Here is a 26,494-nt window from a genome sequence, read left to right as displayed (position 1 = left end):
GGCTCCTGTCTCCACATATTAAGGTGACTCTCTGCGCTATAACCAGCTTGGAGCCCTGCAGGAGGAAAAATTAATTAATTAACTAGTTAATTTACTGTCAGGCTGCCAAATCTGTTGGAAGAAATGGCAGGGAGGACTAAATGTCATCTCGTTGCTCTTCCTTGCTCATGTTCATGCCCACCTTGGTTCACAGTGGTGATGCCTGGACGTGGCTCTGCCACCCTGAACATGACTCTCCTTTACCTGCAGGACTCTGATCTCCTCTTGAAGAAAACTCTTTCCTGGATTTCTGGAGGTGCTATTTCTTTTGGGGGGCTGGTTGAGCTGTTTCTGCATGGGGTGGGGAAGTTCACCCCTTAGCAGTTATCCTAAGAGCCGTGTCTGTCCCAGTGTCCGGGAAGAGGTGCATTCCCTTCGGAATCCCTTCGGATCACGGCTGTGTGTGAGGAAAAAAAACATCTGAGAGAAGAATTGCCAGTGCTGCTGTGCTCAGCTGGCTGAACCTGATGTGATGCACGCATGAGAGGGAAAATAAATGTCGCTTTGGCTTATTTGTGTAATTTACAGGAATTCCACCAACTCCTCTCCTGCCGTTCCCATGGAAACTGATGTGGAACTGCAGCAGGTGGCTACAGGTTTTCAGGTTTATTCCTATTTTTTAACCTTTCGCAGCAGCACCTCCTGCAGCGCTTGCAGGCAGCTTGGGAAGTTGCAGCTCTTGCAGCCCGTCCGGGCTGTCCCCATCCTGTCCTCCGCTCCAGGGGACACTCAGCAGCACAGGCCCCGGTGCTGCTTTTCCCGTGGCTTTAGGAGCATGGACGAACTTCCCAGTGCTGCCGGTGGGTCCGTTTGTGCTGCGGTTTGTGGGTAGCAGAGCGTGTCCCTCCTTCCAGAGCAGGTCCCCAGCTGCAGGAGGGACCAGCTGGGGATGGGGACATGGAGCTGCCTTTGCTTTTTCCCATCAGAAAAGCATCTGCCAAGTGAAGGCAGCACCTCCGAAGGCTCCGTGGCGCCTTACGTAAGCTGGGCTCGTCAGAGCCCGTTATTTTTCAGCTTGTCAGGTCTGACTCATCCTCCAGGCAGACCAGCCACCGGGGATGGAGCACCTGGGCTTTATGGCCAAGCCACCGTGCCCGTCTCGACGCTCCCATCCAGGCTAAACCCTCCTTCTTCCCCTGCCTTCAGTCCTCCTCCTGTTGCAGGTGTTGATGTGGCAGCCTGTCCTTCATGGGAAGGTAAGCCCGCTTGGAATGAGCTAAGAAATGACTTTATGGCAAGTTAAAGGTCATCAAGGGGGCTTCTGGGTTTATTCCCTTTATTTGGGTGAATTAAATGCCGACGAAGATAAGAATATTTGCTTTGGTAAGGTATTAGGATTAGATACATAGGCCTGTGTGGAGGGATTATCAAAGCTTCCTGACAGGGCTGTAGCGGTGCCCGGTGCTGTCACACATCTCTGCTCCCGCGTTGATACAGTCGGTCGTGTTACTGCAAACACTCAAAGTCCCATTTGCTCAAGAGACCCCGACGTGGGACAGACAGCCCAGGGCAAGCGAAAGCCAAAGGGGTGAAAGAGTCAAAAAGAAGGAAGGGAAAAAGGAGATGAAGGGCTGCAGATCAAACAGCACCGTTTAAAAGCTGGAACAGGAGCCGGCGTCCTGAGCCAAAGCCCTCTTTGGACCCCAGCCCACGGAGCAGGAGCTCCTGAGCGGTTTGAACACCCGCCCTGCTCTCTTGCCTTAATGGGCTCCGTAAACCACAGCTGACCACAACGTAAAATGAAAAGCGCTGCTGGATGCAAGAAGCAGCTGCAGAGCATCCTGCAGCGGGTCCCAGCCCGGCTGCACGGTGGCCTTGGCTGCTGCCCGCGCATGGCAGGAGCCCAGGACCCTCTCTGTCAACCGTTGCCATCCTCTTTTTTTAACCGTGAATTATTTTCTAGTTATATTCACATTATTATGAAAACTCTTTTCAATATGGGGAGGTTTTCCGCCTCGCGGCAAGCTTGCAGTTAATGCTAAGGGGCCGTGTTGCAGGGGGAAACAATTTCTTTGTGATGTTTCTGATCAACTCTAAAGATGCTCAGTTCAACCTCATTCCTAGCAGCCTCAAAAGTGCACTTGAATGGACTACAATAAGTTGTAAAATGATATTTTGAAGGATACTTCAAAAAGTCACCCCTTGGCTGATCGACTTCATTCCGGGACTTCCCTTCCTTCCCCATCACTCTGTTCCCCCCATGAATTGGAGCTCTCTGCAGTCAGGCCTCTGTCTTGAGCAGACTTTTGGAGATGGTTTTTCACCTCTGTGCTTGTAAGCAAGGATCTTGCAGGCTTTCTGGAGCAACTATGGGGCTACCTGGGCTCACCTGCAAGCAGCCTGCTAAATAATAACTTACAAATACTAAGTGTCCAATAATGCCAGATTGCTAACAGCCCCCCTGTTAAAATCCACTTTGGGGTCTTTTAAAATTTCTAAAGGGGTAAATGTCTCTGTAATAAATGTTTTAGTATTAGATTGGCCCTGTGCTTGAGGTTTTTATTTAAATGCAAATTGAATCCTCCCACTGGAAAGCTAACGGGAGATTAAAATAGCTGGTAGGGGATGGAAATTTGCTTTTATGTAGAGTCATTGACTCAACTTCTTGTCGATTTCCTCATTTTTCTTATTTTATGGCTGGAGCTGCTTGAAAATAGTCTCTTATCTAGGCTAACATCAGGCAGCAGCAGGAGTAACCCCTGTCTGGATGGCTACAGGGCTGAGTGTTTGGTCAGTACCTGGGGCCTTTTAAAGCCAGAGCTGAACTTGACCCCCATCCTGCGCTGCCGGATCCCGGGGAGCTCCGCGGCCTTGCAGGAGGCTCCCTTGGAAGCTGCTCCTGCTTCCCGGCTCCTCTATTTTTGGCCGTGTCTCTCCCTTTTCTATCAGTTTTGCTTTCCCAGCTGAGGGTGGGCGGGAGAGCGGCGGTGCCGAACATCCTGTGCGAGCGCGGGGAGCCATAAAAGGCTCCGGCCTCGTAATCCGGCGCCGCGCGCACGCCCCTCCGCCCCGGCAGACGGGAACGCTCCGGCGCTAATCCCGCATCCCCGCGAGGCCGGCGCGGATCGCGGCTGCTGCGTTTGTGCCGATTCCTGCTTCCCGGCGCCGCCAGTCCCTCTCCCGCGGAGCCCTCCCTCCATCCCGGGTGCTCCAGGCTGTGCCGTGATCCCCGGGAGCGCACGGAGCCGCGGGAGCCGCTCGCGCCGGAGCCGCCCGGCTCCCGCATCCTGAACTTGCGGCGTGTTTGGATGCGGAGCCCGATCCACCCGGACCCGCGCGGAGCTGTGAGTAGGAGGCACCTGGGGAGGTTTCGGGGCAGGCTGCAGCGGGGAGCGTGACGGATCCGAGGCAAAGCGGAGTTTGCAGCCGCAAAGTGGGTCAGGGAGGCTTTGTGCTCCCTCTGCGTTGCAGCAGCCCCCGGTTGGGTATTTGGAGCCTCTTGGGCAGCTCGAGCGCCCGGCTGCGAGCCCGGCCCGAGCTCTTTGCATTCCCGCCGGAGCATGAGGCATGTGGCCTAAATTCGGAGCAAGCAGAGCTTTGCAAATGCAATCAGGGAGCCAAAAGGGGCTTGGGAGGGATCCTCCGCCTTCGACCTGGCAAAGGGAGGCCCTGCGAGCAAAGGGGCGCAGGGCAGGAGCAGCGCTCGCTCCGGCAGGTGGGTTCGTTTCGCTCATGTGCGATCGCAGCGTGGATAAATCCTGCCTCTGTGCTGCCTCTCCAGAGGGGAAAGGAGAAAGGGGAAGGGACAGCCTGGCTTTGTGCCTGTGCCAGTAAGGGCACAGCAAAAATTGGAGCATTTTCCTGTCCTGTCCCATGCTGTAGCTTGCTGCTGGGCATCGCTTTGCTGGTCCCTGTGGGCTGTTTGCTGGTTCCTGTGGGCTGTTTCCTTGCACGGCCTCTCTGCCTTCCTCCCTTTAGCAGTGCCAGGAAATTGCATTTGGCACGAGGAGGCTGCTGATGGGCAATGAATCCTCTCATGGAGCTCAGCCCTGCTCTTCTCACTCTTCCCGGCTGGGCGCTTTGCAAAGAAACACAAGGAACTGGGGGATTCCTGTGTTGTTGTTTTGCTGGGGAGCTGTTACTGTGGAAAAGGCCCGCGGTTCAGTGCAAGGGGAGGTCAGGAATACCGGGATCGCCATTCCCTGTATGTTCAGCTTCAAGCCTCAGCTGCCTGAGTCTGAGCGAGGCAGAAGCGAAGGCAGCAGCAGAGTCCTCGTTCTTGGAGGTAGGGTGGGATTTGTGCGTGTGCTTTTGGTTTTGTTGCGTTTTGTGCTCAAATGGTGCAAGCTGGAGTCACTGGAGGAAAAAAAACAGGTTGATAATAGATGAGTGCTTGCAGGTTAGCCCTGTGAAATGATAGTCTAAGCTGAGAGGGGGATTCTGTGTGTTTTAGATGTCACCGGGAGCAGCGTTAGGCTGGGCCACACAGTTCCCTCCTGCGGTGACAGCAGCAGAGAGGAGCAGGTTGTCACACGCACCCAGGCAGGGCCACACGGGGGTTTTGGATGAGACTTTCCCCAGGACTCTGGTCCTACTCGGGTGCCTGAATTGCCTGCGAGGGTCCAGAGGGCCGTGCCAGGAGGAGGAGGAATTTGGGGCCCCGTGTGAGCCCCGGGCAGCGGCCGACGCGGCCCTGGAGCCTCCCGCAGAGCTGCCCACGAGCATCACGCGTCTCCCGTCCCCGCCGGAGCAGAACGGGGTTCTGCAGCAAGGGCTGGTGTCCTGGCCGGCCTCTCCTACCTCTTCCAAGCGTGCCAGCAGCTCACCTGGGCGGCAGTGAGGTTTCCGTGCTGCATCCGCACCTGAAACTTCCCATCTTGTTGCAGGGGTGGGATACTGGGCAATAACTGACCTGCAGAGCCAGGGAGAACAGCATAAGGGTAACTGCCAGTGTGTTTTTTTTCCTTTTTGTCTCCTCTCCAGTTTTTCTTCCCTTCACAAAAGCCCCGATTCCAGCAAGGGATGCTAGGGATGCTCCGGGACACTTCAAGGTAGCGCCTGCTGCTTAGTTTTTGCTTTGGGTTTTGAGGATGGGACATGTCCCTGGAGAGTATGTCCCTCTTTGAGCCCAGCCCCACGAGGAGGAACGTGGGGCCTGGGGGACCAAGGTTGCTCCCCAGCCTACCTGGGCCAGGGCAGGGTGGCCTAGGAGGCTTTCCAGGATTTCCACCTCCTGTTCTGCTCCAGATTCTCCCCCCTGTTCTGTCCCCAGCCTCTTACCATAGCTATTCTTTGGGACAGAAGCGGCTTCCCTGCACTGAATCATCTCCTCCTCGCTGTCTTCCTTGCAGTCTGTGCTGTGTCATCTCGCCCTGCTCTCTATTTAATAGAGCGCACGCAGCCAAGAGAGCTGAAGCGCAGCCGCTGGCTCCTGCTCGGGAGCCCTTTTCTCCCGCGCTCGCCTGCTATTCCCAGCCCGTCGCTGCTCCATTCCCACCTCTGCTGTGACGCCAGCCCTCGGGACACTGGGAATGGTTGTCTCTGGCTCTTGACATGGGTTGGATGTGGTTATTCTCCGTGGTGCACGGTCCCTCTTTGCCGTGGCACGTGCAGGACGGCCCCGCGGCAAGGTGAGCACCGGCGCGCGCCCAAAGCGGATGGATCCTCTAATGGGATTCCCTGGAGGTTGCTGGCTCTCTGCTGTATCCCACTGCTGGTGGCAGCGAGGAACAGGCTGGAATTCGGCAGCCGGGAGGCAATATGGGGATGTGCCAGCTCCCGAGGGGGCTGTGACGAGGGTCCGGCGTGTGACTTATCCCAGGCCCAAGGTACCTTTGGGGTCACCGTATAGGAGTCAGCAAAGCAGAGCTGCAAGCAGATCGTGCGAAGCCGTAGCGGGATGCAGAGAATCACGGTGGTCCCCTGGATTTCCAAGGTGTCCCTGGAATGGGAGGCACCCGCATCCCTAGGCTGCATCCCGCTGGCATCGCCTCTGGATTGGCGGCTCCGGCACGGGCTCCGTGTGCCTGCCAGCCCCTCTGACGGGAGAGCAATTACCACTCGCGTTCCTTTTAATGCAGCCATTTAAGCAAAATGTTAATGCTTCCAATTTGCTTGGTATAACTGGGTGATAACTCCGTTTGCCAGAGGGGAACGTGGCTGTGGCGTGCTGGAGTGTTTGCTCAGCACTTGGAGCGTCGGCGATGCTTTCGAGTGAAAAGGCAAGTGATCCTGGAGAGAGGAGGAGGAGGAGGGCTGCTGGGATGGTGCTTCAGACCGACCTTGATTTTTCCCTTAAGTGCAATGCTAAGGCAGAGGGTTTGCGTTCCCTCCTGCTTCCAGCAAAAGCTGGACCGTGTGTGCAGGTGCACGTGCTGGCAGAGGCTGTGCAGTCTGCAGGGGTGAGGGCGAACCCTGCTTTAACCTTTCCTTGCTCCAAGGGCTGCTCTTGAGCGCCAGGATCCACAGCGAAGGTGCTCCTGGCACCGTGCACCTCGTTGCACTGCAGCTGCCGCCGCCTCCCTTCCCCTCCACTTGTCCTCGCTCTGCCTTCCTGCGCTAATTAATCTCATCTGCATGCTTAACGGCCCCACAGAGAGGGGAGGGAATGATCCAGGGAGCCTTTTCTCCCTCCTAATGGGCTCTTGGATCCCTCGTGGATCTGCTGCACGGATCCGGCTGTGCCGCGGCTGCAGGGCTGGGGGTGAGCGGCAGCTCTTCCCTTTCCTCGCTGGGTTTATTGGATCAGGGCCGGCAGGAAGATGTAAACAAGGGTCAGGAGGGATAATCGGATCAGAGAAGGAGGAAGCAAGGAAAAGTTCCCAAGCAGGCAGGAAAGCAGAGCCGGAGGAGTGAGCAGACGCTTCCAGCCTGCTCAGTTTAATGCTGCTTGGGGGTGGGGATGCTCGGGAAGCAGGATAACAGGCCTTTTTTTTTTTTTTTTTTTTTTCTTTCTCCTTTTGTTTTGTTTTATTTTTAGGACCAGTCTCCGCGTGAGCTTCCAAGGCAGATCCAGAGCTGCAGGACGGATGGAGCCGCAGTGAAAGGTAGCGGTGCCGAGGGCTCGCGGGGGGTGTCTGTGGGGATGGGGCTCGCGGGGGGTGTCTGTGTCCTTGGGGCAGGATGGGCTTCGCATTTCTCGTGCATTTCTCTGCATTCTCCTTGTGACTGATGTTCCCCTGCTCCGCAGCTTAGCAGGGGACCGATGCCACCCTCGCGCCACGATGGATGTGGCTAATTCCAAAGATTTCCAGTGGAAAAGCCTGGCCCCGCTGCCGAGCCGCAGGGTCTACTCGACGCTGGTGGAAGCCGGAGGGCAGGTGTTCGCCATCGGGGGCTGCGATGACGACGGCGTCCCCATGGACTGCTTCGAGGTCTACTCGCCCGAGGCCGACCAGTGGACCTCGCTGCCCCCCATGCCCACGGCCCGCGCCGGGGTGGCCGTGGCCACCCTGGGCAAGCGGATCATGGTGATCGGAGGGGTCGGGGCGAACCAGATGCCGCTGAAGATCGTGGAGATGTACAACGTGGATGAGGGCAAGTGGAAGAAGAGGAACTCGCTGCGGGAAGCAGCCATGGGCATCTCGGTGACAGCAAAAGGCAAGGCAATTTTGGTTCCTACTCTGCCCTTCTAGGCCCCTGAACTTGCAGTTATCACAGAATCATAGAATGCTTAAGGTTGGAAGGGACCTCTCGAGGTCATCTAGTCCAACCCCTGCACACGCAGGGTCACCTAGAGCACGTGGCACAGGGCTGCGTCCAAGCGGGTTTGAAGATCTCCAGAGAAGGAGACTCCACAACCTCTCTGGGCAGCCTGTTCCAGGGCTCTGGCACCCTCACTGGTAAGGAATTTTTCCTTAAGTTCCTGTGGAACTTTTGGTGCTTCAGTTTGGGGCCATCACCTCTAGTTCTGTCGGTGGCCACCACTGAAAAGAGGCCAGCACCATCCTCCTCACTGCCTCCCTTGAGGTACTTCTAGACACTGCTCAGGTCCCCTCTCAGCCTTCTCTTCTCCAGCTGAACAGGCCCAGCTCCCTCAGCCTCTCCTCATAGGGCAGATGTTCCAGGCCCCTGATCATCCTCGTAGCCCTGCGCTGGCCTCTCTCCAGCAGCTCCACATCCCTCTTGTCCTGTGGGGCCTCTTGTCCTTATGGGAGATAAGTTGGGCTTGTTCCTGATGCCCAAGCAGAGCAGCTTTCTAGGCAGTGCCACCTTAATCTAAGGCAGCATCTCAGCCTTCCCCAAAGCTTTTGCGGGGCTGGTGGAGGTTGAGCCCTGCGCCTCTGTCACTGCCTGCCCACCGAAGAGGAGACCCTGTTTGCTGGGGCTCCTGGAAATGACCAGGCTCGGGGGCTTGCTCCGAACCCGCAGCGTTTGGGCCGTGTTGCTGTGGCTGGGCTCAGACCCCGCTGCGTTTCGAGGCCCGAGCTCCGTGGTCAGACCGCCCTGAGGTCCTGCGGCCACTCCAGGTCCAGTCCTGTGGTAGTCCCACGCTGAGCAGGAAAAGGAAGGATCAGGAGAGGTTTGGGGCAATTCCTGATCTCACTCTGGAAAGACCCAGGGTTTTATCCAGCTTCATAGCTGGGGGCTCAAATCGTACAAGAAAGGGAAACGCTTGCCCTTGTGGGACATTCCTGCATAGCTCCCTGCATAAACCACTGCCTTAAATGGGTATTATTAAATGCCTGCGCGGCCCTGCCTTATCTTCCCATCTCAATTCCCAAGCAGAGATGCGGATTGTGGATTTCCCTTAGGCAGGCGCTTCCCCGCGCGCTCCCCTCGAGCTCTTCCCTTGGCTTCTCGTCCCTCGCAGACTACAGGGTCTACGCGGCCGGCGGGATGGGCTCGGACCTGCGGCCGCACAACTACCTGCAGCACTACGACGCGCTCAAGGACATGTGGGTGTCGCTGGCCGCCATGCCCACGGCCCGGTACGCGGCCACGTCCTTCCTGCGGGGCACCAAGATCTACGTGCTGGGTAAGAGACCGTCCTGCCGGTGCTAAAGGTCTGCGTTGGGCACGGGAAAGGCGTGCGGCGGGCAGGGGGTGCCGGCCAAGTGTTTGCTGGGGGTGGTTTTCATTAGCTGCATTTTATACGTAGGGAAACTGGTGTTGCTGTTAGCTTCATTGCAAATGGCTTGTGGGGAGCAGTGCTGTGGTCAGGACCCATCGCTCCAAGCAGCAGATGATGCTGATGTCTTCGGGGGGCTCCCACAAAAGACTCTCTGATCTATTTTGCATCCGTTTGCTGCTAGCGAGCGGTTTGTGGGCCCAGCAGCAAGCAGCGTTTGGCTGCTCAGGGACACGCTGAGCACTGGAGCTGAGAGCAGCTGCGCTCCTTTGCATCCCATCAGCACGCGAATAAAACAGCGGCTTTGGCGCCTGTAACAGCAGCTGCTTTGGCCTTTCTGCTCCCTCCCGACTCCGCAGCGAGGCCTGTTGCTCTGTGCTGAACTTATCTGAATTGCAAAGGCTCCCAAGCGCTTGGGATTTGTCTTCATTAAGCTGGTGCATATTAAGCACCTTTCTGCGCTAGCTGCCCACTGCCCAGGGATGGAAGAGAAGGGAGGATGTGGTGCATTGAAAGAAAAATAGATGTGTTTTAATTGCATGAAACGGAGGTTAAAGGAGGAGGGTGACAGGACACCTGGCTCTGCAGGGCCTACAGGGTAACTTCAGAGTTGAGGGCATCATATGAGCTGGTAGCTCTTGCTCTCCGCTTGCTCCATGGGGCTCCTTGGGGTTCTGCTGCCTTTGGTTTGGTTGTGGTCTGAGCCGAACCCAACCTGTCCTCTCCATCGCTCTCGTCGCAGGCGGGCGGCAGTCCAAATACGCCATCAACGCCTTCGAGGTCTTCGACACGGAGAGCAGGTCGTGGACCAAGTTCCCCAGCATCCCCAACAAAAGGGCCTTCTCCAGCTTCGTGCCCGCCGAGGACAAGCTCTTCAGCCTCGGGGGGCTGCGGCAGGGCCGGCTCTACCGGCAGCCCAAGTTCATGCGGACCGTGGACGTGTTTGACGTGGAGCAAGGTGGGCGCCGCCGCGGCTCCGCGGGGACGTGTCCATCCCCGGCCCGGCGCGCGCCCGGGGCGCAGTGACGCCGCGCTCTGCCCTGTCCCTCTGCAGGCGGCTGGATGAAGATGGAGCGCTGCTCCTACCTGAAGAAGAGGCGAGCGGACTTTGTGGCTGGCTACCTGAGAGGCAGAGTGGTCGTGGCTGGAGGACTAGGTGAGGTGGTGGGGATGGAGGGGACACTTTGAGGGTGGGTATGGGCTGGGTGCTGTCCCTGCACATGGAGCAGAGCAGGGAAGGACATGGCAAGAGCATCTCCAAGAGGGCATGGATTAGCTGGGAAGGTGCAAGCGGGGGATGCTCCGCGGTGCTTCCCGGGTGTCCCGGTGCCTTCCCGGCTGAGCCAGCGCCTCGCTTTGTGCTTGCAGGAAACCAGCCGACCGTGCTGGAGTCGGCGGAGGCCTTCCACCCCGAGAAGAACAAGTGGGAGAGCCTGCCGCCCATGCCCACGCCGCGCTGCGCCTGCTCCAGCATCGTGCTCCGCGACTGCCTGCTGGCCGTCGGCGGCGTGACCCAGGGCCTGAGCGACGCCGTGGAGGCCCTGTGCGTCTCCGACTCCTAGCTGCCTCCTGGGGACGATGCTACAAGCGGCGGTGCGGTGGTGCACGGTGCGGCGGTGCGGCTGTGCGTGCACCGCCTGAGCTGCCCGGGAGCCTCCCGCACTCCGCTCTGCCTGGCCGGGAGGAGCCTGGAATTCCTCTCCCTCCTCCTGGATGCTGCAGGTCCAGCTCTGGAGGGATGAGGGAAGGGGGCAGCCCCCGTGCAGCGCCTCAGCTCCGTACCGTGCGATAGACTCCAGAACCCCACAGGGAAATGCTCCATGGGGAAATGCGGATGGAGGAACTGCTGGCCGAGCTGCTGCACCGTGTCTCACATCGGCAGGAGGGACCTTGGGGCTCAGGGCATGGGCAGCATCTCCGTCCTGAGCCACTGTGGAAGGATGAGGGCTCAGAGGGGCCGATGGTGGCTCAGGGAGAGCTAAGGTGAGGTTGCCCTTTGAGTGCCCGGTGATCTCCACCTGCTTCCCTGCACAGACCCCTTGGACTCCAACGAGGGAATCTCTGAATCTGCAGCCACGTTTGGTGTGTCAGACTGTGCTCGTCTCTTGCAAGAAGCTTCTTGCCTTCGTAGCAGGGCTGTTCCTGCAGACCTGTAGCATTTGGCTGTTGCTTTGCCGGGGAGGGAGGGATGCGGAGCGCGGAGGACCCCGCGCGGCTGCTGCGGCAACGGCAGCAGCTCCCGGCGCCGGCACTTGTGCCCTGCTGCTTCTCTGCGCTGATTTTTAGTGCCCTGGACACAGGCAGCGGTGATGCCTGTCCCCAAAACAGCTGGGGACAGATGCAACGTGCTGGGCGGATGCTCCTGGCTGAGCAAGACTCGTCTCCTGCATCCCATGGGATCCTCGCTCCTCCGATGAGACCCTGGGCCAGCTGCCAACCCGCTCACGGGTGGCCGGGGCTGTTCCCATCTGCTGGTGTTCGCTTGGGAGCAGTGGAGCGAGCGGCTCGTTTGGAAGCGCAGCCCGGCTGCAGCCAGCGCCGCGTCCCGCTGATCTCCGGGTGCTGCCTGGGGCAGATGGAAGCGGGAAGGCACCGGCTCCGCGGCGAGCGACCTGCTCCCCAATGATTTACATCCCACCTGCTTGTTGCTGGTCATGCACAATACACAGAGCGGTGTCTGCCCCCATCCCCTGTGTTGTTCCTGCCCGGGGATCGGTTGCTTTAGGTGTTTGGAGGGTTGTGTAAATGCAAAAATTCACCTGCAAAAGGAGCTTTACAGCGAAAGCAACGACACTTGTGAAGAGCAGCAGCCCCAGCTCAAAGGGTCTTTTGCTAAGCAGCTTTTTGCCTGAAACCTGGCTCAGTTTTCTTGAGGAAAATGGTCCCTCCTGAGCTTCAGAAAGCCTCTTGAGCAGGGGCATTGGCTAATGCACAGGTGCTTTGGGCCTCCTGAAGGGGTTAGGAGCATCCCTGTCCAGGCAGGTGTCCCTGGGGTGCCCGTCCTGCCTCCTGCCCTGGGCTTGGTCATGAGCCCTCCCTTTGGACTGCGAAATCTGGAGGAGGAGGATGCAGCTTGCAGGGAGAGGAGCTTCTTTTGTAGCCCCAGCCCCTGTCTCCTGGCTCTGCACATCTCCCCCTCAGCCGCCTCCGCTCCAGAACTCCGGCTCTTAATGAAGTGTTTTCCTTTGTCCTTAGGGGACCTTTCCCACAGCCAGCACTGCTCCCGCTTGCTCCTTAGCTCCCAGCCCAGGGTTTCATCCTGCGCTTGCTCTGCCTTGGTGCTGGTGCAAGGGGAGGAGGTGCAGAAGGGCCAGGGCGAGATCCGCACAAAGCAGCGCCCTGGGAATAACGCCAGCACTGGGATGTAACGAAGGGATGTCAGGGATGGGGGATGAGGGCTGGGGATGTGCGGAGCATTTGGAGCAGCAGGGGAGGAGCTCGCCCGGCTGCAGCCCTCGGAGCGGCTCCCGGGTGATCCCAGCACCAGGCGAATCCCTGTGGCCGGTGTCTCTGCCGCCGCTAGCAGGTCCCTTTGTGCTGCTCTGAACAAAGCTCCAGATTTTGCAGCCTGGCTTGGATTTTTCCAAGCTTAATTCCCACCCAGAGCAGCTTTCCCAGGAGTTTCAGCTCTCCCCAGAACCTGCTGGGGAAGGAGCTGCCGAGCCCTCATACCCTTCCAGCCACTGCACCCTGTTTTTGGATAACTCCCGCTCGGGGACTTTCATCAGGTAAAGGGCAGTGTTTTCCTTAGTGCTAATGTCAAGCCTTTCACTAGCAGATAATAAATGGCTTTGCAAGCACACGGAGAAGCAGCAGGAAGGTGGGAAAAGATGTGTCCCCAGGCACTTAATGGCAAAGCTGGGACTAGGAGGCAGCTCTGATCTGTCCCTGCCAGCCTTGGCTCTCAGCAGCACCCGCTGATACGTGGAAATTTGGGGTCCAAAATCCAGCCCCTTCCCTGACAGTGTCCAAGGTTCTCCCGGACGCTGCTGAAGGAACCTCCAAGCGCTGAACAGCAGATGGCATCACCGGGCTGGGGCCAGCGGGACCGGCATCTCCGAGGAGGCATCGCGGCCGCTCCGGGGGCACCCTGTGCTGCCCATCCAGTCTGGACCATCCTGGGATGTGTCATCTGGACACATCCAAGTGGGATGTATCCTGGGATATGTCATGCATCTCCTCCAGCGCCTCGTTCCCGTGTACGAGCGCTGTCTTTGGGTCCAAATGCCTTGAACCAGAGCTCGAAAGCCACAAGACGGAGCTGAATCTTGCTCTTGGCCTGGCAATGGTGCTGGGGCTGTAACTGAGCTCCGCAGGGAAGCTCTAGGGATTAGAGCTGCGTTTCCTTTCCCCAGATGCATGTTGCACATGTTTTCAGCAGCTGATGCTTAGAGCCCTTCCATCTTTGAAACTGATACTTGATGGATTCTCTTGTGCCTGCAGGGACAAGGTAAAGCAGCAGCTGGGAGGTCGGGCCCTGTGATCAAACCAGCTCCTTGCACCGGGGCCTTTGATGGGAATTGCCAGCCGCGGTGGGGCTGGATCCCACGGAAGTTCTCCTGGAGTGAGACATGGTCAGAAACTCTCTGGAATGGGTTGGCTTTTCTGGGAAGAGCAGCGCAGGCAGCCTGGGACGCACAGCAGGGATATCTGTTGTGAGAGGGTGTATGTACAAGAGGAAAATCAGTGGGTAAGGGTGTAGATGGACACGCTGCATGTACAGATACGCTGCTGGGTCAGCACGTGCGTTTGCAGGCATGGATACATGGGATTTGTGGGAGCAGGTCATGTGTGTTTCCACGGATGAGGCATGGACACCCCAGGTGCAAAAGGAGCAGCAGTGCTGAGAATTCCCAGTGGCCGGGAGCCCCCAGGACGTGACACGCCGGGTCCCTCCATGCTGAGCAGGGCTCTGTGCCCCAGAGCTGCTCCCTGCCAGAGATGATGCTGGAGACGTGGGTCACACAGAGCCTGACGGTGGCACAAAGCCGGGTTGTGGGGACGTCCTCGCGAGTGTCCCCAGCAGCCCAGGGGACAGCACAGCTCGCAGCCTTGCCCGTGTTGCACCCGCGCCTGGGTTTGTCCCGGGCTAGGGGAGCGCACCACATTCCCATGAGCCGGAATCACCTCCGCTCCGTGCGGAGCTGCAGGGAGGGCCTGGCTGGAAAGGGCCCCTTTCCCAGCTGGCTGAGTCACCGCATGACAAAGCCCCATTTTGGGGTCCCGTTGCTCCTCCCGGCTTCATTCCAGAGTTGCTGCTGGGGCTGAGGTCACTCCTGCTTGCAAAGACCATCCTATCTGCCCTCGCTAATCTGCTGCAGCCTGGGCTTTTCTGGGGGCAATTTCCTAAGGCTGATCGAAGATAAGATTTAGTGACTGTGATTCAGGGACAGGCAATCTGAGTTTGCTTTGTCTCACATCCTGAGGAATATTGGTCTCCTGCTTCTAATGAAACCCAGTTTAGATGCCAGTTCAGTAGTGCAGCTAGGAGACCCACTTGGACCTAAGGAGAAAACCAGATGATGTCAACGTGCAGCTGCTAAACCTGGGCATTAAACTACTGAAGCCGTTCTAGATGATGATGCAAGGGGGATCTTTTAAAAATATAGCAAACAAACATAAAGAGATTGCTGCAGCTTTCTTTATAAAATAAGTGATGAAAGTGGTTTGGCTGGGAGAATTGTCAGCAGTCTCAAAAAGGATTGGTAGTCGTCTGCACTGCTTAAAAATGTATATATATATGTGTGTGTGTGTGTGTGTGTGTATATGTATATATATAAAGCTCTCGAAATGAGACTTGCATTGAAATAAGATCCCATTTCTGTAGACCAAGAGCTGCTAACAGGGCATTGCAGCAATCTGTATTACTATCCTTTACCAGCGCTGTCAGCTGCTGCATCTCCCGCCTTTGGGGAGCTCCAGGACAGCCCTTCCAGCCAGTCCAGACCCTCGGATCTCCAAGTATTTTCATGCCTAACAACGTCCTGAGCAGCCCAGGCTGCAGCGGGCCCAGCTCCATGTGCCTTTATCTGCCACCCAGCTGAACTCCTGCAGTTTTCCAGCTTCCTAATGGGGCTCAGCAAACCACGGAGCTGGCCGGGCCGTGTCCCCGTGTGAACTCCCGATTCCACAAGCTGTGTTTGTTGGGAGCCCGGCTTTGCAGCACGGATGGGTTTTCCTGTGCCCTATGGCTCGGCCTGAGGTTTTGCTCACTGGGAAAGAGAAGGATCCGGACCAGAGCTGCTCCGGGCTGTTGGGTGGCCTCAGCACTGAGTGCTGTCCCAGGCACAAACTCCAACATTTCTGCTTTTATTCTCTAAACTTCTAGGTTAAAGTGTAGTTCAGACCACTGTACATGTCTCTTATCTCTCTGTAGCAATTTCTAAGGTAAATATTACATAATGGCAAAGATAATGTTATCACATGATTGAGAAGAAAGAAAAGATAACTTGGTATTTTAAAGTGATTAGGTCCTGGTCTCTTTACAACTCAGGCTGTAATTCTAGTGATGAAATCAGCTCTGTTTTGCTCATCTTGAATGACTCGCGCTCTAGCAGGGACAGGGAAACGGAGGTTTTGGGAGTCCTGGGGCTTGTCCTAGACACAGAATGAGCAAAAAACCAAACGCAGGAGCCTGCAGTCCCCGAGAGGGCTGTGATGGCAGCAGGGCCTGCCTGCACGCTGTGCCGAAACCAGGTCACCCTTAATTACAGCGCCTCTTTGCTCCTTTTCTCCTCTTAGTGTGCTTCGCTGCTCACATTTCTGCATGCTGAGCTGCTCCGAGTAATGCATTTTCCCACTCAGCCTTGTCCAGACGGAGAAGACGGCGGCTGGGATTCCTCCAGCCCCATTCCCTCCCGGGCCTCGGCCATTCCCAGCGGGAAGGAGGGATGGCGGGACCCGGCTTTGCAGGGCCGAGCCATAAGGCTAACGTCGTCTTGCAGAACGGTCCCAAAAGCTGCCCAACCTGGGCCCAAAAGATGGATTGTAGGGAAAAGTATGAACCGGGTATTACACAGAACAGAGAAAGCTCCTGAGCAGAGGCCGAGCCCAGGGCTGCAGCTGCTTTAATCCCCCTCCGCTCCCGCACGGGCTGCAGGGGTGGCCCGCTGTGATCATTAGATGCGATAGCTCATAAATTACTTTTTGCAAAACTCCTGCTGGTGCTAATGCGTTTCCCCTCTTGCACTGATGGATGGGGCCCCCAGTGGGGAGGATCAGAGTGAGGGCCCTTTCCCGGGTGTTTTCCAGGCGGGATGGGTTTCACACCTGGGAGCACTGGACAGGAATGTGGCCATCATAGAGGACCACTAATGGGAGGCCATCATGGGACTTTTTGTCCCCTTTGGTATTTTAACGCCCCGCAGAACTCTTCCTTTCCCTTTTGGAGGGCTTCCTTCTGTAATGTCTTGTGGGGAAAGTTTATTCCTTTCCCAGTCCACAAACAGAGGTGGATAAAGGGGCTCCAAGGGTAGAGAGATCAGTTCGGGCCACAACAGGGATGTTTTTATAAATGCTGCAGCGTTGGCTTGGTGCTAAAAGTGAAGAAGAAAAAAAGGAGAAAGAAAAATATCCAAAGCCCACAGCAGAACCTGGCGTAAATCAGACTTCACCTTGCGGTTTTATAATGATGCAAGCCTGGGTTAGACTAGATCTGAGTGAATTTACCTGACATGCAGCCAAATTCCTTGCTGACTTTAATGTTGATTTTTAGCGGATATGTGTTCACTAAGGGCTGCTGCTCTAGAAACCCTTTTTCAAGGATTTCTAAAGCCGCAGGTAGGGGAGGCAGGGGGATTTTTGGTGGATTTCCCCACTGCTGCACTAGCCACACCGCCTGTTACAATAGAGGATCCTTATCAGTGGATTCCAGTGGGCTTAGATCTCTGTCCCTTGACATTTCCATAAAAAAGGGCTTCCTGTGCTGCTCTAGAACAAAAGCATACCTAAGCCTATGTATCAGTGACAGCACCAAAAACTGCAGAAAAGAATTTGTCTGGTAGAAACAGAAAGCAAAGCTACCCCAGACTTCATCTCCTTTCATCCCTGCGAGAGCCTCGGGAAGCATCCTTAGGAGTGGGTTGGAGTATTAAGCATGTGCTTAATATTAAACATGTCCTCAAGCGGGTGGGCTAAGCCCCCTGAGCAGGACCTGGGCTCTCCTGCATGCGTTGGGTGCAAACCCAGCGAGCTGCGGGGACCAGGGTTGTCTCTTGCTGTCGCCTATTCTGCAATCTCTGGCCTGAGCCTGAACAGGATCCTCTCTGTTTACTCTGACATTGAAATTACAGCAGTTTAGTTAATCTCATCTACACCTTGTTTATCTTCCCCGTGGGCCCTGCTGGCCGGTTTCGGATCGCGATGCGGCTCCTGTTACTGCCCAGTAAATAATTCAGTGCTGCTGCTGAGCGCAGTGTCTCCTTCGCATGGAGGAGCCCCCGCTTGCTAGTGGGAGATGACTGATTTGAAAATAAAATGGGGTTATTTCCCTGTGCACTGATTTTCCTGGGCTTTCAGCGGCGCGGGAGGTGGGAAAGGCTGCAGGACCAGGCTCTGCGTGCACAAAAGCTGCTCCTTTCTCAATTCTGCTGCAGAACAGAGGTCCCACACAGCTGCTGGCAATAAAAAATGGGCACACTGGACCTCTAAGACACCTCTGTGTCCTAGTGCTGCCTAAATGGTGTCCAACACATGGTCTTTCAAGCACGGTGCTCGCTGTGCCCACGACCGCAGTGGCCAGAGCCTTTGGGGCCAGGGCTGCACCCAGAGCCTGTGCAGGGGCTGGTGCCACCTGAGCTCATCCTTGGATCCGTTCCCGAGACGCTGCCTCGTCCCACCAGCTGCCCCGAGCCCTCGGAAGCGCTGGGAAAATCCAGGTCTGACTAATGCCGGCGTTATCTCTGCCCTGGATCGCGACGGTGTGTCCTCACACGGGCCCCGAGCTGGGCGGGAGCTTTTGTTTCGGCGGCTTTGGGGAATAATTGCATTCTTTTAATATCTGGAAACAAAGAATTACTGCGGGGGCCGCGACCGAATGGGAGGTGCTGTGGAGTGAACCAGGAGCGGCTGCAGCAGGTGCTCACAGGGAAGCACCTGAACTGTCCCCGTGTGTCCCCCATCCCTCTCGGTGGGTCACACTGCTCCTCCCAACCCTTGGGGCCCAGGGTGGGCAAAACAGCCTCCTGGGGTTGGCACGGGGCCAGGCCTCTCCTCTTGCTGATTTTTTGACCTCAATTTGTGTTCTTTGTCCCCAAGAGCAGCTGGGTGCAGCGCGGCTCCTTGCAGCAGCCCCTGTCTCCGGTGTGCTGTGGCTCCGTGTCCCTGCTCTCCCCCTCGCTCCTGGCGGGATGCTGCGCTCCGCATCCCTGTCCATCCTCCTGCTCCATCCCAGCGCAGGGGGGGCGGCTGCGTTTGCCTCCTTGGGCCCCCCCAGCTGCCTGTGCAGCCCCCCAGCATCATCCCGCTGCAAACCCCCCACTCCCCATTGTGCCCCTTCACATTGTGCCCTTGCTGCACCCTCCATCCATCGAGCCTCCCCTCGCACCCCAACCAGCGCCCCCCGGCACCCCCGTGCTCCCCGCCGTGGATTCAGCCTTGACGATGTCTCCGTGGGTTCCCCTTCATCCCCCCATCCCCGCAGCCGGGTCCCCCGTCCCGGTCCCCCCCTCCCGGTCCCGGTCCCCTCCCATCCCGGCGGCGGGCGGGGCGGGCGGGGCGGCCAATGGGCGCGGGGGGGGCGCGGCCGCCGCCGCATTTAGCGCCCGGGAGCGGCGCGGGCGGGACCGGGACCGGGCCGGGATGGAGCGGGCGGTGGCGCCGGGGCCGCCGCTGTCGCCGCCGGCCGCCTCGCTGGCCCAGGGGCTCCTCAAGTCGCCGCGGCCGCTGATGAAGAAGCAGGCGGTGAAGCGGCACCACCACAAGCACAACCTCAAGCACCGCTACGACTTCCTGGAGACGCTCGGCAAAGGCACCTACGGGAAGGTGAAGAAAGCCCGGGAGCGCTCCGGGAAGCTGGTGAGCATCTCCCCTGTCCCCCCTGCGCGTCCCCCGGCCCGGCTCTGCCATCGGCCCGGCCCGGTCTCCCCGTGCTCCCCGGGGCATCCCCCGGCCCCGCTATCCCCGGCCCCTTGCGGCTGCAGCCCCCGCGGGGGCGGCCGCGCACTTGACCGGCCCCGGCTTCCTGGAGAGCGGAGCTCGCCTGTATCCGCCAGCGCAGAGCAAACACCGAGCTCCGGGCTCAAGGGCTTTCCCCTTCCTCCTGCCCCGGGTTCTGGTTGTTTTAGGTGTTGACTCTCGGCAGCCCTGCAGAGCCGGGCCCCTTGGAGTGCCCCCGCTGTCTGCTTGAGATCGTGACTCTGAATCAAGTGTCTCGGCCTGTCTGCAGCCTGCGCCGCTGTGTGCAATGTGCAGGAGTGCTCGTAGTGTGCAGGGAGATGCAGGGGAGCTTGGTGCCCCTAGGAAGGGCTCCCAGCTCTGCCCTTTGGAAAGCAGCAGGCGTTCAAAGGACAACCTTGCACGTGATTTCCCTGCCCAGTGCCAGGCTCCCGGTGGAGCAGGATGGGACCCGTGAACCGCTCTCATGTCCCAGCCCTTGTGCGCCCGTCGGGGTGAGCAATGGGGCCTGCCCCAAAGCAGCACAACAGGCCCAGATACAGCAGCAGCAGCGAGGTGGGTGCAAGGCCGAATCACTAAGGTGCCACGGAGGCATGTCAGGAAATCAAGTGTAAATCGGAGAGGTCTTCTTGTGTAACGCACTGGCTCTTAATTAACTTGGCTCTGCCACTTCCATTAGCCTATCTGATTGTGAAGATGCTGCTGTTTTACTGCATAATCGAGGACTTGAAATACAGCTCCCACCCGCTGCCCTAGAACGATCCTCCCTTTGGGATGGGTGCGAAGACTTGGCTTTGCTTTTCCACTGCTAACAAAGCTCGCGTGGCAATTCTTTAAACTACCAGGAAACTTGTCTATTGGTGCGAGTCCCCTAAGACAGGGACTTATTTGCCCAGGCAGTGCTAGGTGGTGATAATGTGAATTAAGTGCATAGGCTAATGGCTTTCCAATAAATGCCACAGGTAGCCAAAGGCTCGACTAACCGGTACCGCACAGAACCGGCCGTGTGGGAACAGGAGGCTTAACCGCAAATCTCTCCTCTTCCCACAAATTCTTTCTTGCACCGCTCAGCATTTCCGGACCTGTTTAATCTTCAGGCTTATCCTGAGCTGGGTTGTTATTTGCTTGTTCGCTAAGTGGCTTTCACTTCCTAAATGCCGAGGTGAGGTGCGGGAGCAGGTAGTGCGGCCCCTCCGGTCCCTGTCCCGGATCTTTGCGGGTCCGACGCCGCTGGCTGAAGCAGTGACCTGGAACCATCCCATGTGTGTTTTGCCCCTGGCTAATGCCTCTCAGATGCATTTCATTGCATTGAAAATATGCATTTTCATATTGAACTGGCCTGTTTTACTGCCTGTTTTCCTTGAACTTTAACCATCCTCCCTGGAGTTAGCTCAAAGCCAAGTGTGTCTAATCACGTAGCTCTTTATGGGAAGACTGGGCTCTGTCAGGTGCTGGATTTTGGGGCATTCCCATGGTTGGGCCTCCGTCTGGAGACTGCTCGGCTTTTCCTGCTGTGTCTCCGCTTTGGAGATGCTCTCCCATGTGCCACGGGGCTGCAAGCTGCCTCCTGTACCTGTTTGCATTGCAGCGTCTGGCCTCTCTTCTTCCAGCCTGGTGTTGCTTCCAGCCTCATTCCCAAGCTTTGGACCGTAGCCAAGCCAAGTAGGAACCGGGACCTCCAGTGGAGCTTGCTTGCAATGTCAGAAATGTATTCTGGGCTCGTGTGATGTCAAGGGAAGACAGCACCTGGGATATTCCAAAGCAGCAAAGCCTCTTTTGATCTCCAGTAAGGGGAGAATCCTGGTCTCTTCCACTGTGGTTTGTAATCCATATTTCATGGAACATGAAATGCCACACTTGCAATCTGGAGCGGCTTGTAAAGTGCTGCCTGGGGTTGTAACTTAATGTGTCTTTCAGCAGCTGCTTAAAATACCTGTTCTGCCCCCAAAACTTTAATTAAAAGCTTTTTGACTTGGAAAATACTCTTGAATTCCCCACGATCCAGCGTGGGATTTCTTGGAACTGTCTCCTGCAGGAGATTCTTCTCATGGGCATCAGTGAGGGAGAGGAAGGGTGCAGGGTCCTGACAGATGCCTGCAGCAGAGGTGCCTGAAGCTGCTGTCCCCATTGAGGAGCAGCTGGTGATGCTGTCCTTGTCTTGGAGCAGGGCTTCTCTCCAATGGGAAAGATTTTTCTGGAACAAAGCTGTCCCTGTGCATCCCGTCCTTTCCCTAGGGATGGGTTTTCCTTGGCAAGTGGCTTGCTCGCACTCCTTGGTGTGAGATGTGGATCCTGGCTATGTGGTACCACTCCCCATGGGTGAGGAGAGCCCTGGGCTCCAGCAGTGAGGAAATTGGGGAGCGCAGGGGCAGGTGCTCTGGCTGCAAGAGGCTTTGGGGCATTGCATGTGTTATGGAGGGTCTGGTAAGCAGGAGCTGAAGCAGAAATGGCTAAAATTTAACTCGCTAAACTAGCACGGAGGTCAGAAAAATTACAGAGCTGTCGGGAAGCCCAAAGCCCTCTTGGTGCTGCTCTATGCAGCACCCTGGGCTACCCGAGGGCAAGGGAGGCTCTCGGCTGGGTCTCACCATGAACATCGGGGCTGGCGGGTGCCCGTGGCCCCTCTCCCTGTTGCTGGGAGACCCGGTGCTCCGTCTCCTCCAGGATCCTTTTACGGGATTAATGCTGTTCTGCATTCTTGTCTGATACAAAAAAAAAAAGAGGTTCTGCTGGATTCAGTTGTAAATTCAGCCCTAGGAGTATATTGTCTCTCCCCAGCTCCTTTGAAAGAGGATTAGACTGCGTCTATTCTCCAGCACTAACTCTTCTTTCTCCTCCCCTTTCAATTTCCTTGTAAAGGATAACGTGGAAACCGCAGCGAAGCCGGCGGGGCGGCTGGGAGCGGCGCTGCACGGCGGGTCCTTAGCACCAGACTTTCCCTTACCTCTGTGCTCCGCATGCTCAGCTCCCTGAAATAAATATTTGCAGGGAAAACAACCTCTTTTCTCCTCTTTCGCTTTCACCAGCCCGAGAAGCTGTTGTCGTTATCTGCAAGTCCTGTGCGCAGGTTGCATTCCTGGCCCCGGCTCTCACCGCAGCTGCAAATAAACAAGGAGCAGGGCTGGACTGGGAGCCCGGCCACGGCCGCCCTCCCTCGTGTGCTGCAGAAACACTTGGAAACAGTGCAAATCCAATGCTAAAATACCTTTTCACTGACATTGTTGCAGTGGGGACCTGATGCCCTGGCTTCAAGGGAGTGGGAAGCCGGGCCCCAGCACGAGCCCCTTTCCCGGGAAAAGGTTGTGTTTCTGGCTCTGCAACGTGTTCCTGGGAAGCCAGGCACCGGCTCAGTCCCTGCGTGTGTCCCCCTGTGCAGGTGGCCATCAAGTCAATCCGCAAGGACAAGATCAAGGATGAGCAGGACCTCGTCCATATCCGCAGAGAGATCGAGATCATGTCGTCCCTCAATCACCCCCACATCATTGCCGTCCATGAAGGTGAGACCCCTTTCTGCCCTGGCAGCTTCTCCCTCGGCAGCTTCTCCCTCCTCAAAAAAATAGAGAAAACATGGGATTGGGATGGCTCCTGTGCGAGAAAGGGGTATTTAGGAAGTGAGGAAGTGCTGGCAGTGGGAATCCCTGTGGCAGGAGCACATCTCCATGCTGGAGTCTTCCTCCCCTCCGTGGGGCACACGCAACCCAAGCGTTGCTTCCACAGCAGCAAAGCCACGAGGGCAGGAGGGAGATTCCTGCCCTTCTAGCCTGGGAGCAAATATCCCGAGGGATCCGTCTCCGCTCAGGCTCGCGCCATGCCCGGCGGTGCACGCGGCCGTGCCGGGTTCTTGCCGCCTACGTGAGGTATCCAGAGGCCTTTTGTCCTCCAAACAAAGCGCGGCGTGGCGCGGCGCTCGCCGTGTTTGCAGGGCTGAGTCACGCGCTCGCCGCCTCCACCGCGAGCACGGAGCTGCGAGCGGGAAGGAAACGCTCTGGCCTCACTTGATCCTTGCAAAGCGCATGGAGAAAGTCCACCCTGGCTGTGCCAGCGGGACACGGGGTGCACGGGGCTTCCAGCAGCTTCACCCGCTAATTATAAAGCACGCGCTAATGAGAGCTTCCTTTGGAGAGCCTCATGCTGCCGGCGTCTCCTTGCAGTGTTTGAGAACAGCAGCAAGATCGTCATCGTGATGGAGTACGCCAGCAAAGGGGACCTGTACGACTACATCAGCGAGCGGCAGCGGCTCTCGGAGCAGGAGGCCCGGCACTTCTTCCGGCAGGTCGTCTCCGCCGTCTACTACTGCCACAAGGTGGGTGGGAGCCACCGACCCCGGCACCTCGATCCGAATGGAGCGGGTGGCTCCTGCTTGGCTGCGTTTGGGGAGGATGAACCCTGCTTTGGGCTGAGCTGCTCCCAGAGCTTTGCTGGCTCTGCCCAAAGCAGTCAGGGAGATATCGGCACTGGGAGCCTCCCTGGGAGGAGCGGAGCCGCTGCAAGGCCAGGCTGTGCCTGGGTGCAAGGCAGTTTGCAAAGCGCCTCTTGGACCGAAGCGCATCCAGCTCTTGGGGGCAGCAGCAGCTCCCAGCAAAGCGGCACGGAGCTGTCTGGCCATGGTGTGTCCCTGCCACCAGCACCCACTGGGGACAGGGACCTGCCAAGCAGCATGCAGCCAGCCACGGCTGTGCTGCTCCCAATGAGCCCAAGGGCACCGCCTGGGCTGGGATGCTGTGTGTGGATAAGGATGGGCTATAAAACAAGTTCGTTATTGCTCATCTCGATACTGCAACCACGTCCTGTTTGAACTCTCGCCTGCCGGGAGCCTCCATGGATCAGTGCTGGCCACCTCCCCGCGGTGACTTTCTCTTCCTTGAACGTGCCTCAAGCTTAACCTGCCTTTCCCTTCCCTCCCCGGCGCAGAATGGCATCGTTCACAGGGACCTGAAGCTGGAGAACATCCTCCTCGATGCAAACGGGAACATCAAGGTGAGGGCTTTGGGCTGCTAGAGCCATCGTGGCTTATCTGAGCGCCGATAAGAGGGCAAAGTCTGAGCGCAGTGTCCCACACGTGACAGGTTGGAGAGGGAAGTCAGAATCCCTTTCCCGAGGGGAATTCCCATTCTCCAAGCTCAGGCAGGAGGCGCAGGGATGCGGGTGGAGCAGGGTGGCCAGGCACGAGGCCCAACGCGTGTACTCCGGTGCCCTGGCTGCTCGGTTACAGCCATAAACCTCTCTCTAGATCGCAGACTTCGGCCTCTCCAACGTTTACCAGCAGGACCGGCTCCTGCAGACGTTCTGCGGCAGCCCGCTCTACGCCTCCCCCGAGATCATCAACGGGAGGCCCTACAAGGGCCCCGAGGTGGGTTCCCCCCGGCTTGTGCGATGTGGGGCAGGGGCCGCGCGGCAGTGAGCTCTGGGTGCATCCTCCTCCCCTGCGGCCCGTCCTCATCCTCCTCCCCTCCGCGCAGGTGGACAGCTGGTCCCTGGGCGTCCTCCTCTACATCCTGGTCCATGGCACGATGCCGTTTGACGGCCAGGACTACAAGACACTGGTCAAGCAGATCACAAGCGGGGACTACCGGGAGCCCACGAAGCTGTCGGGTAGGTCGAGTCCCGTGGCCCTGCGGCTCTCCCTTCCCTGTCCAACTCCATTGGGACTCACCAGCCTCTCCCGCAGATGCCTGTGGGCTCATCCGCTGGATGCTGATGGTGAACCCGGCGCGTCGTGCCACCATCGAGGACATCGCCACGCACTGGTGGGTGAACTGGGGCTACAAGGTGCCCATCGGGGAGCAGGAGACGCAGCGGGAGAGCGAGTCGCCGCTGGCCACGGTGGCCGAGTGGCTGCGCCGCTCGTCCCGGCCCCTCGTCGAGAACGGCTCCAAGGTGCGCTGCTTCTTCAAGCAGCACCTGCCCGCGGCCGGCGGCGCCCTCGAGAGGCAGCGATCCCTCAAGAAGTCCAAGAAGGAGAACGACGTCTCCCAGGCGCTGCAGGAGCCCGGCCCGGAGAACCCCGCCAAGTCCATCCTCAAGAGGCCCAAGGGCATCCTCAAGAAGAAGAACTCGGGCGAGCAGAAGGTGCCCGGTGCTGGCCCTCCGCACGCGGCGGCTGCTGAGGAGGGTGACGCGGCCCTGAGCCGTGTCCTCGCGCACAGCAGCGTGGTCCCCACGGCCGTGCCCAGGAAGGGCATCCTCAAGAAGCCCCCGATGAGGGAGTCGGGCTATTACTCCTCGCTGGAGGGCAGCGAGTCCCCGGACGGGCTGGACTCGGAGAACCCGGACCCAGACGGCAGTGTGTTTGCCGAGGGTCCCCCCGTGGATCCCGGTGCTCCGGGCCTCCCCGCGCATCCCAAGGGCATCCTGAAGCACAACGGGAAGTTCTCCTGCGGCAGCGCTGCGCCGGGACCGGGATTGGGGCTTTTCGGAGAGGCGGCCCTGCCCGCCGTGGTCCCCCGCGGCCGCCCCGGCAGCGCCGTGAGCGAGGACAGCATCCTCTCCACCGAGTCCTTCGAGCAGCTCGACCTGCCCGCCCGCGTTCCCCGCGGCGCCATGCGCGGCTGCGTCTCCGTCGACAGCTTCCTCCGCCTGCAGGAGGAGGAGGAGGCGGCCGGGCACCGGCTGCGCCGCTGGACGGTCACGCACTGCCCCGGCCCCCTGGCCCAGGGCCGCTTCTCCCCGTGGGGCTGTGACGGTGTCACCCAGGACTACAAGCAGGCCGTGAAGCCGAGCTGAGCGGGACGGCTGCCCCAACACCCGTCACGGGGACAAGGCTGAGGCCCTGGTGCCCTGTCCCCAAGCCCTGGCTCCCGGCGGGGAGCACTGGGGCAGCAGCCCTGCTCGGAACCAGCACCTGGGGTTGGAATGGGCCCTGTGGACATGGCCTGGTGGCACCATCCTCCCGTTGCAAACGGGCTCCTCATCTCCTGGCGTGGAGCAAGTTCTTGTCCGGTTTTGTTGTGTTTTCTTGTTCCCTTTGCACTGTTGTTGGCCGCACAAGGTAACGCGTGGGGCGGGTGATATACCTCAAACAGGCTTGAGATGTAGCAGGGCACTGGGGTGGCCCCATGGTGCCCCCCAGGCTGGTGCCCAAGCTCTGGGGATCCCTGGATTTACTGGCAATGAGGGCCCAAGGGCTCTGGCCCCCACTGCTTCCCCTTCCTGCCCTGCCAAACCCACCTGGAAGAGCAGCCGGTGGGGTCGGCACTGCAGGAAACCCCAAACTGTGGTGGAAGGGGGGAAGAAGGAGAGAAAAAAAAGTGCCTTTCCTAAGGCATCACTTCTTTATTTATTGCCTTGTGGTTAGTTAATGCAAAACTTCCTCAGCACTGGATTTTCCTGCCT

General features: G+C 58.1%; 2 protein-coding genes across 2 annotated transcripts; both read left to right on the top strand.

Annotated features, from left to right (window-relative positions):
• The first annotated feature begins 7,196 nt into the window (after positions 1-7,196).
• On the top strand, positions 7,197-10,640 carry KLHDC8A (kelch domain containing 8A). Its single transcript, XM_088526934.1, has 5 exons — positions 7,197-7,578; positions 8,792-8,956; positions 9,792-10,007; positions 10,104-10,205; positions 10,418-10,640. The coding sequence occupies exons 1-5, from the start codon at positions 7,203-7,205 to the stop codon at positions 10,609-10,611; spliced, it is 1,053 nt and encodes a 350-aa protein (XP_088383060.1). The 5' UTR covers positions 7,197-7,202; the 3' UTR covers positions 10,612-10,640.
• An 8,207-nt stretch (positions 10,641-18,847) lies between these two features.
• Positions 18,848-25,885, top strand: NUAK2 (NUAK family kinase 2). The gene is made up of 7 exons (XM_088526920.1): positions 18,848-19,063; positions 22,539-22,659; positions 23,314-23,465; positions 24,074-24,139; positions 24,393-24,512; positions 24,622-24,754; positions 24,831-25,885. Exons 1-7 carry the CDS (start codon positions 18,848-18,850, stop codon positions 25,883-25,885), a joined length of 1,863 nt encoding a protein of 620 aa, XP_088383046.1.
• Positions 25,886-26,494: the final 609 nt, after the last annotated feature.

The sequence above is a fragment of the Tinamus guttatus genome, unplaced genomic scaffold (genome assembly GCF_059628265.1).
Source record: "Tinamus guttatus ecotype Peru unplaced genomic scaffold, ASM5962826v1 Tinamus_guttatus_pri_ptg000259l, whole genome shotgun sequence".
Classification (NCBI taxonomy): domain Eukaryota; kingdom Metazoa; phylum Chordata; class Aves; order Tinamiformes; family Tinamidae; genus Tinamus; species Tinamus guttatus.
This window is presented reverse-complemented; position numbering and strand designations above follow the sequence as displayed.